This window comes from Panthera leo, chromosome B1, assembly GCF_018350215.1.
Source record: "Panthera leo isolate Ple1 chromosome B1, P.leo_Ple1_pat1.1, whole genome shotgun sequence".
In the NCBI taxonomy this organism is placed as follows: Eukaryota; Metazoa; Chordata; class Mammalia; order Carnivora; family Felidae; genus Panthera; species Panthera leo.
In genome coordinates, this window is record NC_056682.1 from 52,173,366 (window position 1) to 52,186,542 (window position 13,177).

General features: G+C 38.3%; 1 protein-coding gene across 17 annotated transcripts in view; it reads right to left on the minus strand.

Moving 5' to 3' along the window:
* The window catches only part of XKR6 (XK related 6), a 95,713-nt gene that overhangs the window by 54,165 nt on the left and 28,371 nt on the right, over nucleotides 1-13,177 (minus strand). For 3 of the 17 annotated variants that reach the window (XM_042935020.1, XM_042935007.1, XM_042935008.1), the window contains exon 2: nucleotides 5,523-5,651. The exons of 12 other annotated variants lie outside the window; for them this stretch is intronic. In XM_042935020.1, the coding sequence (XP_042790954.1) occupies nucleotides 5,567-5,651 (85 nt within the window). In that variant the 3' untranslated portion in view covers nucleotides 5,523-5,566. Of the gene's footprint in view, nucleotides 1-5,522; nucleotides 5,652-13,177 lie in introns of those variants that run through there. 2 more of the 17 variants (XM_042935018.1, XM_042935017.1) reach the window with 2 other exon arrangements.

Sequence of the window (13,177 nt, forward strand, 5' to 3'; positions counted from 1 at the left end):
AAGGTCTATAGCAGTTATCAGTCTCTCAAAGACGCATGTGACCCCAAAAGAGTTAAAAATACTGCCCCCTAAATTAGCACAGTATCTGTCACAGAGTAGAGACCCACTAAACATCTACTAAATTGTCATCAATATAAACATACAAAGTGACTGCACAGGGACAGGAAAAAACAAATCTCCTTTACAGAATTCTAAATAACATATGCACACACTGCCCCCTCCAGGAGGCGGAGCTTAATCCTCTGCCCCCCCCCCCCAACACACAGTCCATGGGGGTGGGTACTTAGTGACTTGCTTCAAAAGAATAGAGTGGAAAAGAGGAAAATAGTAAAGTTTACAGTGGAGAAACCTGAAGACAGCACCTTAAGCAAGGGATTAGCTACTTAACTGAAGGTCAACCTCACCCACGAGGTCATGCAGGTATCATGCATTCCTTGATGTCATGTGTCAAGAAAGCCACTTCATCCCTATAGTATTCTTTCCAAAAATTTATAACTTCTGTCTAATCATGGATAAAAAAATCAGATCAACCCAAATTGAGGGACATTCTACACAATACCTGACCAGGACTTCCCAACTGTCAGGGGCATGAAAAACAAGGAAAGACTGAAACTGTCACAGCCCAGAAGAGACTAAGGAGATATGATGACAAAATGCACTTTGGTATCCTGGAATGGATCCTGGAACAGAATGAGGACACAAATGGAAAAACTGGTGAAATCCAAATAAAATCTGGAGTTTAGTTAATGGCAGTGTACCAATGTGGGTGTCTTACTTTGCACAAAGGTACCATGGTAATGTAAGATGTTAAACAAATGGGGAAAACTGGGTGGGAGTATACAAGAACTCTGTGTGGTCTTTACTGTTTTTTGGTAAACTTACAATTATTCAAAAAATAAACTTTTTATTATTTTTTGAGTCTTTTTTCATGTAGTTACAAACTTTCAGATTCCCAGCTTCCAAACTTTTGAAGAATTATTAGCAAACAGATTTGTTGTCCAATCTCCAGTAAGTTACATTAGACATGCAATAAAAGGTGTTATACTCAGGGGCGCCTGGGTGACTCAGTCAGCTGAACATCTGACTTCAGCTCAGGTCATGATCTTGCGGTTTGTGAGTTCGAGCCCCACATCAGGCTCACTGCTGTCAGCCAAGAGCTCACTTCAGATTCTCTGTCTCCCCTTCTCTGCCCCTCCCCTGCTTGTGCTTTGTCAAAAATAAACAAACATTAAAAAAAAGATGCTATACTCAAACCAAAGCAAAAATCTGTCCAGTCAATTATAATTATGAAAATTATAAATTACAACTTAGACATTAGTGACTGGCATCTATTTCTTGATAAGGAAGTTTCAAATGTGTCATTAGTGGCTTTTTAAATCTGAACCACTCAACTCTCTACATTCAAGCATCACACTGTGCTAGGCACTAGGATGTAATGTGGAATCGGGGAAAGACCAATAAGCAGTAATAAAGGGTTAAGTAGTAGGACAGTGGGATACAGGATGCAACGGGAGGAAAACAAGAGCTCTCTGGACTCTTAGGACTGTCTGAGGGAGATTAGGATGGGAGGATCAGTAAAATTTTTTAAGTAAAATTTAGAATGAGATCCGAAGGTTAAGAAGCATTAGCCAAGAAAAGAGGATTGAGTATACCAGGCAAAGGCAACAGGCCTGCACAAAGAGCTACAAGTGAGAGACCATGGCCAGTTGTTCAGTGTGGCTACAGCTTAAAGTGCTAAGCAGGGCATGGCAAAAAATGCAGCCGCCCAATTTTTCAGTCTGCTTTTGGGAGTGGAGTCATACCTAGAAGCCTGGCCTAAAGTTTCTTTACCTTTCCCAATAATTCTGGAGCAACTAGAAACCTTCATATTAGTTTGTTACTTGCCATAAATACTGAGCAACACAACCCCTCTTACAAAGATAATTAGCCTCCACACCATAACATTCAACAGCAACAGAAAAAACAAATGTTTAACCATAGTCTCTATGTTCAATCCTATCTACACAGTTTTCTTTGCCCTAGTATGTGCAAAAAGACAAGGAAGGCAGGTTTATAAAATGCATAGATGGCAAAAAGCTGGCAGACATTGCTAACATAATGTTTTAAGTTCCACACTTAAGTTCAAATTTATCAATAACCCTAAATATAAGTAGCTATGAACCAGGGAGGAAAGGAAGGGAGGGTATAATTACCAGAACACCAATCCCACCATACTGGCAGAGTCAAAAACATACAATGAACATCTTAGCTTTAACATTCCTGCAACAGAGGACCTACACAACAGTCAAACATATGGTTAAAAGTACAGGTTGTGAGGCCAAACCTCATGGCTCTGAAACCCAACTCTACCATCTGTTAATTGTATTACACTGGGCAAATTACTTAAAGCTCTCTGGGCCTCAGTTTCCTCCTTTGGAAGGTATGGATATTACCTATTTCACAGATGCAGTTTGATGTTTAACCGAGTTAATACATTTCAGCTATCATTAATACACACTCTATACTTCCAAAGGTGTACATTCCCTGTGCCCTCACTGAATAGCCACCCTTTTCTCTCCCCTTCAAGAAAGCATGTCAGAAAATAACAAACATTATCTTGAATCTACTTGATCTACTCTATATTCATTCTCAAAGCTTAGTTTACTACTAGTAATATATTCTGTACAACCCACAATAACAATAACACTTCTCAGTGTGTTACAACATCTAGGAGAAATACTGATCTAGACTACAGCAGAAATGGACACTGCCTATCTCTCTCCACTGGCCCACCGTACTTGTTAACGAAATCCTGATTTTGTTTGGGTATCAGTCGGGCACACATTTGGAGACAGTCATTTCCATTCCCTGGATCAACAGCATCAGCATCATGTAGAAGGAACTTGGGAGAAATACAAAATCTCAGTCTCCAGTCTAAACTTACTAAATCAGAAACTCTGGGAGTGGGGCCCAGAAATCTGTGTTTTAACAAGTTCTCCAGGTCATTCTGGTGCACACAAGCCTGAGAACCACTGAGCCATTAATGGTAATCCCTATCTCTTGTCAGTAACTGGTTTAGGAACAGGCATATATGACGATTCTGACCAAGGAGGGTCACTTCGGAAATTCTGCTTATTAAAAAAAGAACACAAAGAAGGGACTTTCCCTCTTCTGGCCTTTAGATGTTTTTGATTACAGAGATTTGATGCCTAGAGCTGTTGCAGCCATCTCGCAGTCATAAGAACGCAAGCCAAAAACTTCTCTGCCACACTGGTTTGCTGATACAATCAAGGTAAAAAAATATCCAATCATGGATCCACTCTATCCATCAGATCTCCTGATATCTGAGATAACATCACGTTTCCTCAGTTAAGACATTTCAATGGTTTGGATGCATCATTATTTTATGAATCATCAAGGGGGGGTGGCTGTCACTAAACCAACATTCTATTCACTTAAATAAAGGTTCAAAATGTCTCAATTTCAAGAACATTCAATTATGAAGAAAATGTAAATTCCTTATTGTTTAAGCCAAATGAGAAGGGGATTTCTGTTGCCTGCTAAATCATAACTAATTATTTTTATGTTTATTATTGAGAGAGAGAGAGAGAGAGAGAGAGAGAAAGAGAGAGAGAATCTGAAGCAGGCTCCAGGCTCTGAGCTGTCAGCCCAGAGCCCGATGTGGGGCTTGAACCCATAAACTGTGAGATCATGACCTGAGCCAAGTCAACCGCTTAACCAACTGAGCCACCCAGGTGCCTCAATAACTGATTTTTTTAAAGAAGGATATTATGTTCAATTCCGGGTCTTCATTAAGACCAGAATACACAAAAGATGGACAAGAGTGATGGTGGAGAATCTTGAAGTATAAAGTAAGAGAAAGTAAAATATTGAGACTGAGAAAAGACAGTTTAAAAGAAGACATCATCATAAGTTTCCTCAAATATCTGAAGGGCTGGAATACCTGAAAAAAAAATATTAGACTTTGTATAGCTCCAGATAATGCTAGAAAAGGCATATTTTAACTTAAGAAATGAAACCTACCAATGGAAAGAGTTGTATTAAAAGATGGTTCATGCATTCCAGCAGAAACAGAACAATCATTTCAATCATTAAGCGTATAATTCCTGTACTGGTTGATAGGTGGATCAGATTACCTCCAAGCACCCTTCCAACTGTAAGACTCTAAAATATTATGAGATTAGAATATAGCAAAGGTAAAAAGATGCATTAAAACACAAAACCAAATCACAACTGCCAACTGGACCTGATCCAAGCAGAGTATCTAGGTGAAATTAAATTTGAGAAATCAAGGATATGGGATGGAATTCACAACCCTCACAGGGTTGTAAGATGCAGCAGCTCTAAGCATCAAATCAACAATCAGTAACATCTGAAGGCTAGAAGAAGAGAAGTCTAAAGACTTCTAAATACCTACCTACTCTAACCTAAACTCTTCTGCCTGGGATTTAAAGTTCTCTCTCCACTACCACTACCTACCTTAATACAGCTTCCACTTCTTATGGAGTCTACTCAGTGTCCATATCCCAAAACTACCCAAGACCCTCCTCTCTCCCTACCCACCCCCCAGCCTAATTCCCGTCCAATGCCTTTGCTCATAAGGTCTCCTATACGCGCCTAGCACGTCATTAACCCTTTCTGCCCACGTGGAATTTGCAAATCTTCCAAAGTGCAACCAAAATACCCAGTTCCATGATTAGGTTGGATCCACGATTCTTTTCCCAGCAACTGCCAATAACTACCACAATACATACATCATCCTCTATACTGGGTCTGTAACTTACACAAGAGAGCAAGATTTAGCACCTGATTTGTTCTTTCTTTCAGATATTTTTATTTTCCTATAATACAAACATGTTCAGGGATACCCACAATTCTTCACAATGTTAGCAGCATTTTAAACCCTTAATAAATCTTACTGATTAATCAATCACTTTGCTATCACTTTGCTAAGACAAGCTATCACAAGTCTTTCTCAGTCAGAATTTAGCATTTAAATGCTAAATCTTTATAACAGCAAAATATTTATTAAACTATATCATGGAACTTGTAACTCAAATTCTGGTTGGCTTAACTGGCAAAGAAGGAAAAGAATAAAGGGTTAATCTGCCTTTGTAAAGAAGAATTGGATTGAGCTGTCCAAGTCCTAGCAAATAAATAGTGCGGAATAACGAAAACAAGAGGAAGGTCTATGGGAGGATCCATCTCATCTTATCCTACTTCATAGAATGACATTTCTGGAAAAGTAATCTGACCCCATCATATTTTATATTTAAAAAAACAGTGACCCAGAACAATTCTGAGTGATATACCCGAGATAAAGAAACTCTCTCTTTATTTTCTGAGACAGGAAACTACCTAATTATAAATAGAAGTTAAAGGAGCTAGCTTCCAGAAATTTTTAAAAGAATGAACAGAGAAATGAATCCAAGAGTTAGGAATCCAAGAAGCTGAAGGCAAGGGAGGGAGAAGCAGACAGAGCACATGACTGTATTAAATCAAACAGGAATAAACATGCTTACCACATTGTAAACTCAGAAAAAGTCTCCTTCTCCTTCACCTTCTCTTAGTCCACAGGAACCATCCTCAGACATCCCCAACTCTGAAGCTTTATGGCCTTAATTTTCCAAACTGTGACTTGAGATTCACAACTGATCAATTGCAGAAGGAGAAAAAAAAATCCTAACTTTTAATTATAATAGTTACTAGGTGGTTTTATTTCACATTTCATTAAAGGCAGCTAAACTGGAATTTCAAAATGGTTCATACTGACACTGTGGCAGTGAAGTTACAGAACATACTTTACTCTCCACAATTACAAAAGAGGAACTTCACTTTTTTGTTGTTTTGGCTTATATAAAAATGTGACTTTTGATTTTCTAAAAATTTTGAGGACATTATTACAAAAGGCCCAGTGGTTAATCCAGTGAGGCAATGAACCTCAACGTTTTAAGACGGTCTGTCTGACTGACACTGGGGAGCCAGAAAAAAAACAAAACAAAACTCTGGGGAGCCACAATGAGTTCAGGAACTCTTTAAATCATTACACATAAACAGTAAAGACATATCTGATGGCTAAGTCTTAGCCGAACTACCCAGTATAAGCATTTCAGACCCCACATTTTTATGGATTCATCACTTAATCTCATTCTCAGCCCAGCTAATCTGTTTGGACCATGAGCCTCCAAAAATACCATTTTAGGAAAAAGAAAACCGCTCTTCCTTAAAGAGAAACTGTTTATTTTATCGAATTTGTTTCCCCTGTACCTGAAAACAGGGAATACAATGACATACAAAAAAACAAGTGGTCAAAACGTAAAATTATTTTCTAATAAAATCAGGGCCATTTAAAATGATCAAAAATCAACAAATTTGATAATAAAAAATTGTTAGAAAACATCAAACCATACTCTGTGAGGGTCAGTCCTAAAAACTGGCATCTTTCAAACATGAGAAGGTTTTAAAAACACAGTTTTGTGTAAGGTATGAGCACCGCACAGCCTTTATCACCCAGAATAATATATTACCAAGTCTACTTCCATACATTCTCAATTCTAATACATAATTACTGTTGCAGGAAAAATGTGACCCGCACACCAGAGACTTGGCACCTTTTGTTGCCAGGGTCACTTTGCAGGTTCTCACATGAAGCTCGCAAAACCCACCTAAGTCTGCATGTACTAGGTCTTTCCCTGGTCATGTAACTGACCACATCCTGATCTGCGGGAGATACACATCCATGACAAAATTAAGTCTCATTAATACAACCTAAGGGTAACAATTAAAAAATGAAGAGTAACAAAATACATACTGAATTTGGTAAAAGCACTAATTCAGGTGGGATAGAATCCATGTCCATTTTGTGGTCTGCATGGTCTGTTACTTAGTTTTTCAGTTTCTGACAAGAACACTTCTATGTGCTAGGCAGTGTGTCAGCACTTAAGATCCATAAACTCACTTACTGTACCTATAAGGTAGGTACACTCTTGATACCTCACTTCACAGATGAGGAAGGGAGGGAGAGAGAGAAAGAGAGGTTGTCAAGGTATCCAAGGTATCCCAGATCACAGAGCTGAATGAAGGGTTTAAATTTTACTTTGTCCTAAACCTTCTCTGTTGTCACTGGCCCACCTCATTGAAAAATTAATGTGAAAAAAAAAAAAAAAAAGAAAAAAAAGATAAACAGACATTAAAAAGACAACCATTCCTCAACCCAGTCATCCTGGTAAGTTGTAGACATATGTTTCAAAATGGGAACGTGGAGGTAAGTTTCTGGAAGAGTCACTCTCATCTTACTTTTACCCTAGTTCTCTCCCTTTCTATATGACGAAGACCCCTGTCTAGAACGAGGAAGAATGAACGTGACCGGGCCAGCACTGCTTCCTACTTACTTTCCTATGGAGTCAGCCTGTTCATGGCCAGTAGCCAATCCACCTGCAGGCTTCAGCTTCAATTCAGGTAGAGTAGTAAGGTTTGAAAGTGCCTCAAGCAGAGCCAACAGTTCTCTGATCCTTTACAGTATCAAACTCTGCAATTGTGTGTCATCGCAGCCATGCTAGAATGAGGTCAATTACTGCAGGCACTAGACTTTTCCCTTTTCTCCTCCCCTGGTGTTCAAGCTCTTTTCCCAGCACTTGCTCAGAACTGTTGTTAGCCTTTTCCCCTTGGTTTTACTGCCCCTACGTTTATGTTATTCTAAGTCTTCTTCCCTATGGGTTCCTATGGGGAAAATGAAAGGTCTGAGAGGAGGAAAGTAAAAAAATAAAATAAAATAAAACTGAAATGAAAATTCAAGAGGTTCTTGTATTAAGTCACTGTTTTAACAGATATCCTATTTCCAATTTCATTCCTTTCAAAAGAACCAAGCATTAAACTACAATGAATATGGCCTAACTATAATAAAGAAATAAACACACACACATACACACAAACATATATGCCATAATAGTGAGGGTCTTTGATTCTTAGCATCCCCCTTTTCTATCCACTAATTTCTAACGACACTGTTCTTCTCTCACCATATAATCAACTATTTCTCAAAATCCACTTGTCAGATGTGAAAAATTAGAAAGAACATTAGCCTTAGACACCTGAGACCTGGCTCCTAAAACACCATCACTTACTTAAGAAACGATGTTACTGAAGTTTTGTTTACTGATACATAAAACAAAGGTAATCCCACTTCCTCTCACCTCCATAATCTAAGGTTCAAAGGAGATGATATGTAAGGACAGCAAAGAACGAGAGGTACCAACAGGCTTAAGATACACCTTCAATCCAAAAATATCCCCTGACACAACAGGACAGTACTAAATCATCCAATCTTTCCCTTGACAATAACTATTTTAAGTAGAGAAGCACAGATCTACTAACTCCTATGCCTTAATGGAGAATTTTAACCAAACTATGTTTTTGAGTTGACACCCAGACAGTAAGAGACAACTGGGAAAATGGTGTGCAGTGTAGGGTCACGGCAGCCTCAGGTTCACATCATGTAAGCAATTTATTACCAACTGTGTTTCTATTTTTGGGCTCAACTCAGTCTTCAGAATGAATGTGATAGGTTAGCTTCTAGGTCAAAGTCCTGAAAAACAAACAGTGATCCCAATCTAGTATCAAAAAGATTGATCAACATCAAAAGCAGCCAAAGAATGCCAGAAGGACCATCATACATTCTTACAACCAAAGGTCTCAAATTCTTATTCAAGTGGTCATTTCTGGTTTGTGTATAGTGATAGAATTTGTCTTCTCCTGAATACACTCTGTCTTATACCACCTCATGTTACATAAGAGGGCAGTAAGGTCTTAAAAAGCCACATGCAGTGGTCATTGTCTAATGTCCTGCCAAATGATGCCACCTTTCCATATTTGCAAACTGATTATAAACGCATACTCTCCACCACATAGATAAAAGACCACTTTAGCTGTACCTCAGTTTTGCCAGTAAATGCATAACTATAAAATTGTATATAAATCAAATCATATTTACCCTTGCCTCGGGTTATTTCAAAAGTGCATTTGCACAGGGAGAAAAGATATCCAAAAACATGGCCGTAAGAGATAAAGATCCTAGGGCACCAAACTTTTAAAAGGATTTAGTATTTAGTACTTAATCTAATATTTACTCAGAAAAAATATTAATGCTACTACTCAGTCAACAACACTCCTGAAAATAGTGTCACAGAAACTGGTGATTGCCAGGGATATATAAAAAGAGCACCTCTTATCTGCAGAATTTGTAGATGCAGTAGAATAAAATGCTTTCTGTGGGCACTGAAATTGGACTACCAGAAGATACCTAGGTCTGACAGGGTGAGGGTGAAGTCCGCAACATGGCGGAGTAAGTGGCTCCATGTTCCCACCCACAGCCCCTTACGGTACCATGACGTCGCAAAACAAACACCAACTGTCAGAACCAACTTCATCAGACTCTGGAAAACACAGCAACCAACTGAATACTGGATCAAGGAAAAGTCAACTTAAAATGGTAGGAAACATTTGTGGCATTTTCATTTGTCCTTGCCCTACCCCATCTCTGGTGTGGCAGCAGCTTATGTTCCCAAAATGGAACCTGGGCTCCCTGGTTCTAGAAAAAGCAGACCAGACCTGACTTGTGAATTATTGTTCAACTGTGTTATAACCTATCTCGGGATCATCTGAAGGACGGGCAAGATACGGTTTCTGTCTCACCTAACTCAAACTCATCCAGGCTGGAGAAGTGGTGGGCACTGCTCAAAACATCTAAGGTGCAGGAACAATCTGCAGATACCTGAAGTAAAGGATTATAGTTGAAACATACAATAGACTACCCAAGATCTAGGAGGAAAAGTCAAGAAGAGAGTTTCTTTGGGAAATTAGGGCAGTCAAAAGCACCAGTATCTAAGGAAATTTAGAAAGGTGCAGCTATGCCCAGGATAGGACGCGTGCTCAGAGAAAACCCTAAGCTTTCACCACACGCTGAATGCTAAATTAGTTCCAAGTCTGACTATCTTAGGAAAACAGGCATCAGCACACAGCCAACCTGCAAAGAATCGGAGAGGTTTATTTGTTTTCCAGCTTCTGGCATACAAGGCACTCTCTATGAAATCACTGACTGAACACAAGCCGAGAAATAGAGACTTCAGTGACGATATGCAACAAGGAATACGATTCCTACAACAATATTTGCAAAAAATTACTACATATCAGAAATACCACTGCCTTCAACAATTAAAAAACCAAGGAAGGGGGAGAATCTCATTTCTAGAGATAAAATATTATAAACATCAAATTCAAGTGTCCATTTTTCAATTAAAAAAAAATCACAAGGCATGAAAAGAAAATGGAAGGTATGGCCCATGCAAAGAAACAAAATTGACAGAAAAAAAGTGCCTGACAAGGCCTGAGACTGAAAATACCTTGAGACAAATGAAAACAAAAACAAAAACAAAACATATCAGAACTTATGGGAAGCAGCAAAAGCAATGCTCAAAAGGAAACGTATAGCTGTGATGCCTGCATTAAAAAAGACGAATGAGGGGCGCCTGGGTGGCTCAGTCAGTTGAGCATCCGACTCTTGATTTCAGCTCAGGTCATGATCTAGCAATTCGTGAGTTCAAGCCCCACAATGGGCTCTGCACTGACAGTGTGGAGCCTGCTTGGGATTCTCTCTCTCCCTCTCCCTCTGTCCCTTCCTCACTCCCTCTCCCCACCCCCAAATACATAAAGTTAAAAAACAAAAAACAAAAAAGATGAATGATCTCAAATCAATGACCTAACTTTGTATCGTAAGAAACAGAGAAGGAAAATAACCATGACTATCAGGGAGGAGATAAATGAAATAAAGTAATAAAGAAAATCAATGAAAATCAAAGTGGCCTCTTGAAAAAGATGAACAAAATTGACAAACCTGTAGCTAGACTTACAAAGAATACAAGAGACACAATAACCTAAATCAGAAAGTAGAGACATACTACTGACCTTGCAGAAGTAAAAAGAATTATAGAAGAATTATATGAACTATACATCAAACTAGTCAACTAGATGAAATGGACAGATTCCTAGAAACACACATATTATATAAACCGACTCAAGAAAAAACAAAAATCTCCCCAAGAAGTCCATAACCAGATGGCTTCACTGGTGAATTCTACCACACTGTTAAAGAATTAACATCAATCCTTTTCAAACTCTTCCAAAGAACAGAAGACAAGGGAACACTTCCCAACTCATTCTATGAGGCTGCAACAGATACCAAAGCCAGAAAAAGACATCACAAGAAAATTAAAAACCAAAAGCCCTATGAATATATACACAAAACCTTCAACAAAGTATTAATAAAGCAAATCCAACAGAGCATTAAAAAAAAAATTTTTATCTACCATGACCTATTGGGATTTATCCTGGAATGCAAAGATGGTTCAATATATGAAGAAAGTGCAAGAACTACCTACAGAATGGGAAAAAATATTTCCAAATCATGTATTTGGATATCAAAATATACAAAAAACTCCTACAACTAAATAACAAAAGGACAGGCCAATTAAATGGATAAAGGATTTGAACAGACAATTCCCTCAAAGAAGGTATATAAAAGGCTAATAACAAGCACATGACATGCTCAACATAATCAGTCATTAGGGAAATGCAAGTCAAAACCACAGTGAGAGACCTTCATACCTACTACGTTGACTACAATGGGAAAAAAAAAAGGAAAATAAGTTTTGGTGAAGATGTGGAGAAATCAGAACATGTGCACATTGCTGGTGGGAATGTAAAATTATGCAGCTGCTGAGGAAAACAAGTTTGGTAGTTATTCAAAAACTTAAACATAGAATTACCATATGATCAACCAATTCTACACCTAGGTATGTACTCAAAAAAAGTGAGAGCAAGAACTCAGATATCTGTACACCAGTGTTCACAAGAGCATTATTTATGAAAGCTAAAAGGTGGAAATAACCCAAATATCCATCAACTGATGAACAGCTAAATACAATGTGGTATATGTCTGTACAATGGATTATTATTCAGTCTTCAAAAGGAATGCAATTCTGATACATGCTGCAATATAGATGAACCTTAAAAAATATGCTGAGTGAAAGAAGCCAGACACAAAAGGACAAATTTATGATTCCACTTATACGAGGCACCTAGAATAGGCGAACACATAAAGACAGGAAGTAGGAAAGAGGTAACCAGGGGCTGGAGAAAGGGAGCATTGGGGAATTAATGCTGAACAGGTAGAGAGACTGTTTGGAATGATGAAAAAGTTCTGGAGATGGATGGTGGTGATGATTACACAACACTGTCAATGTATTTAAGGCCAATGAACTATATACACTTGGCAAATGGGTTAAAACGGTAAATTTTGTTACACGTATTTTACCACAATAAAAAAAAATACTGACTACAATGGTAATTTATATTATATTATGCATATTTACCACAATGATAAAAATCTTAAATAGTTAATACAGTAGATCTGACGTTAATATTTTACCACGATAACTTTTTTTAAATATAAAAGCAGAGCAAGACACAGAATCTATACGATTTGACAGAGGTATATAATAAAATCTCTCCTGTATAGGCATGAAAATAGTCTGCAATTTCTAGTTGGATCTGATGTTAGATCTGGGTTAGTGACTAGTATCCCAGGATAGTCTTTTTTCTTTTAATTAGAGAGATTCAGCAAGTGCACGAGTGAGGGAGAGGGGGAGAGGGAGAGAGGGAGAGGGAGAGAGGGAGAGGGATAGAGAGAGACACAGACAGAGACAATCTTAAGCAGACTCTATGCTCAGTGTGGAGTTAATGCAGGACTCAATCCCTTGACCCTGGGATCATGACCTAGCTAAAATCAAGAGCTGGATGCTCAACCGACTGAGCCACCCCAGCAGTGCTCCCATGACAGTCTTAAACAAGAGTGACTTAAACAAGCTCTGGGCCTTAGATAATGTTTTGTGCTAAACAAAGAATGAATATAATGCTATCACACTACTGTCCACAGTGTCCCTCAAAATATTACACACAGAATTATCACTGGACCCAGCAAGACCGCTCTTAGGTATATGCCCAACAGAAATAAAAATACAGTCCGTACAAAAACTTTCACTATTAGTAACAGTCAAATTGTGGGGATAACTCAAATGTCCACCAACTGACAAATGGATACAGAAAATATAGTAAATCCATACAA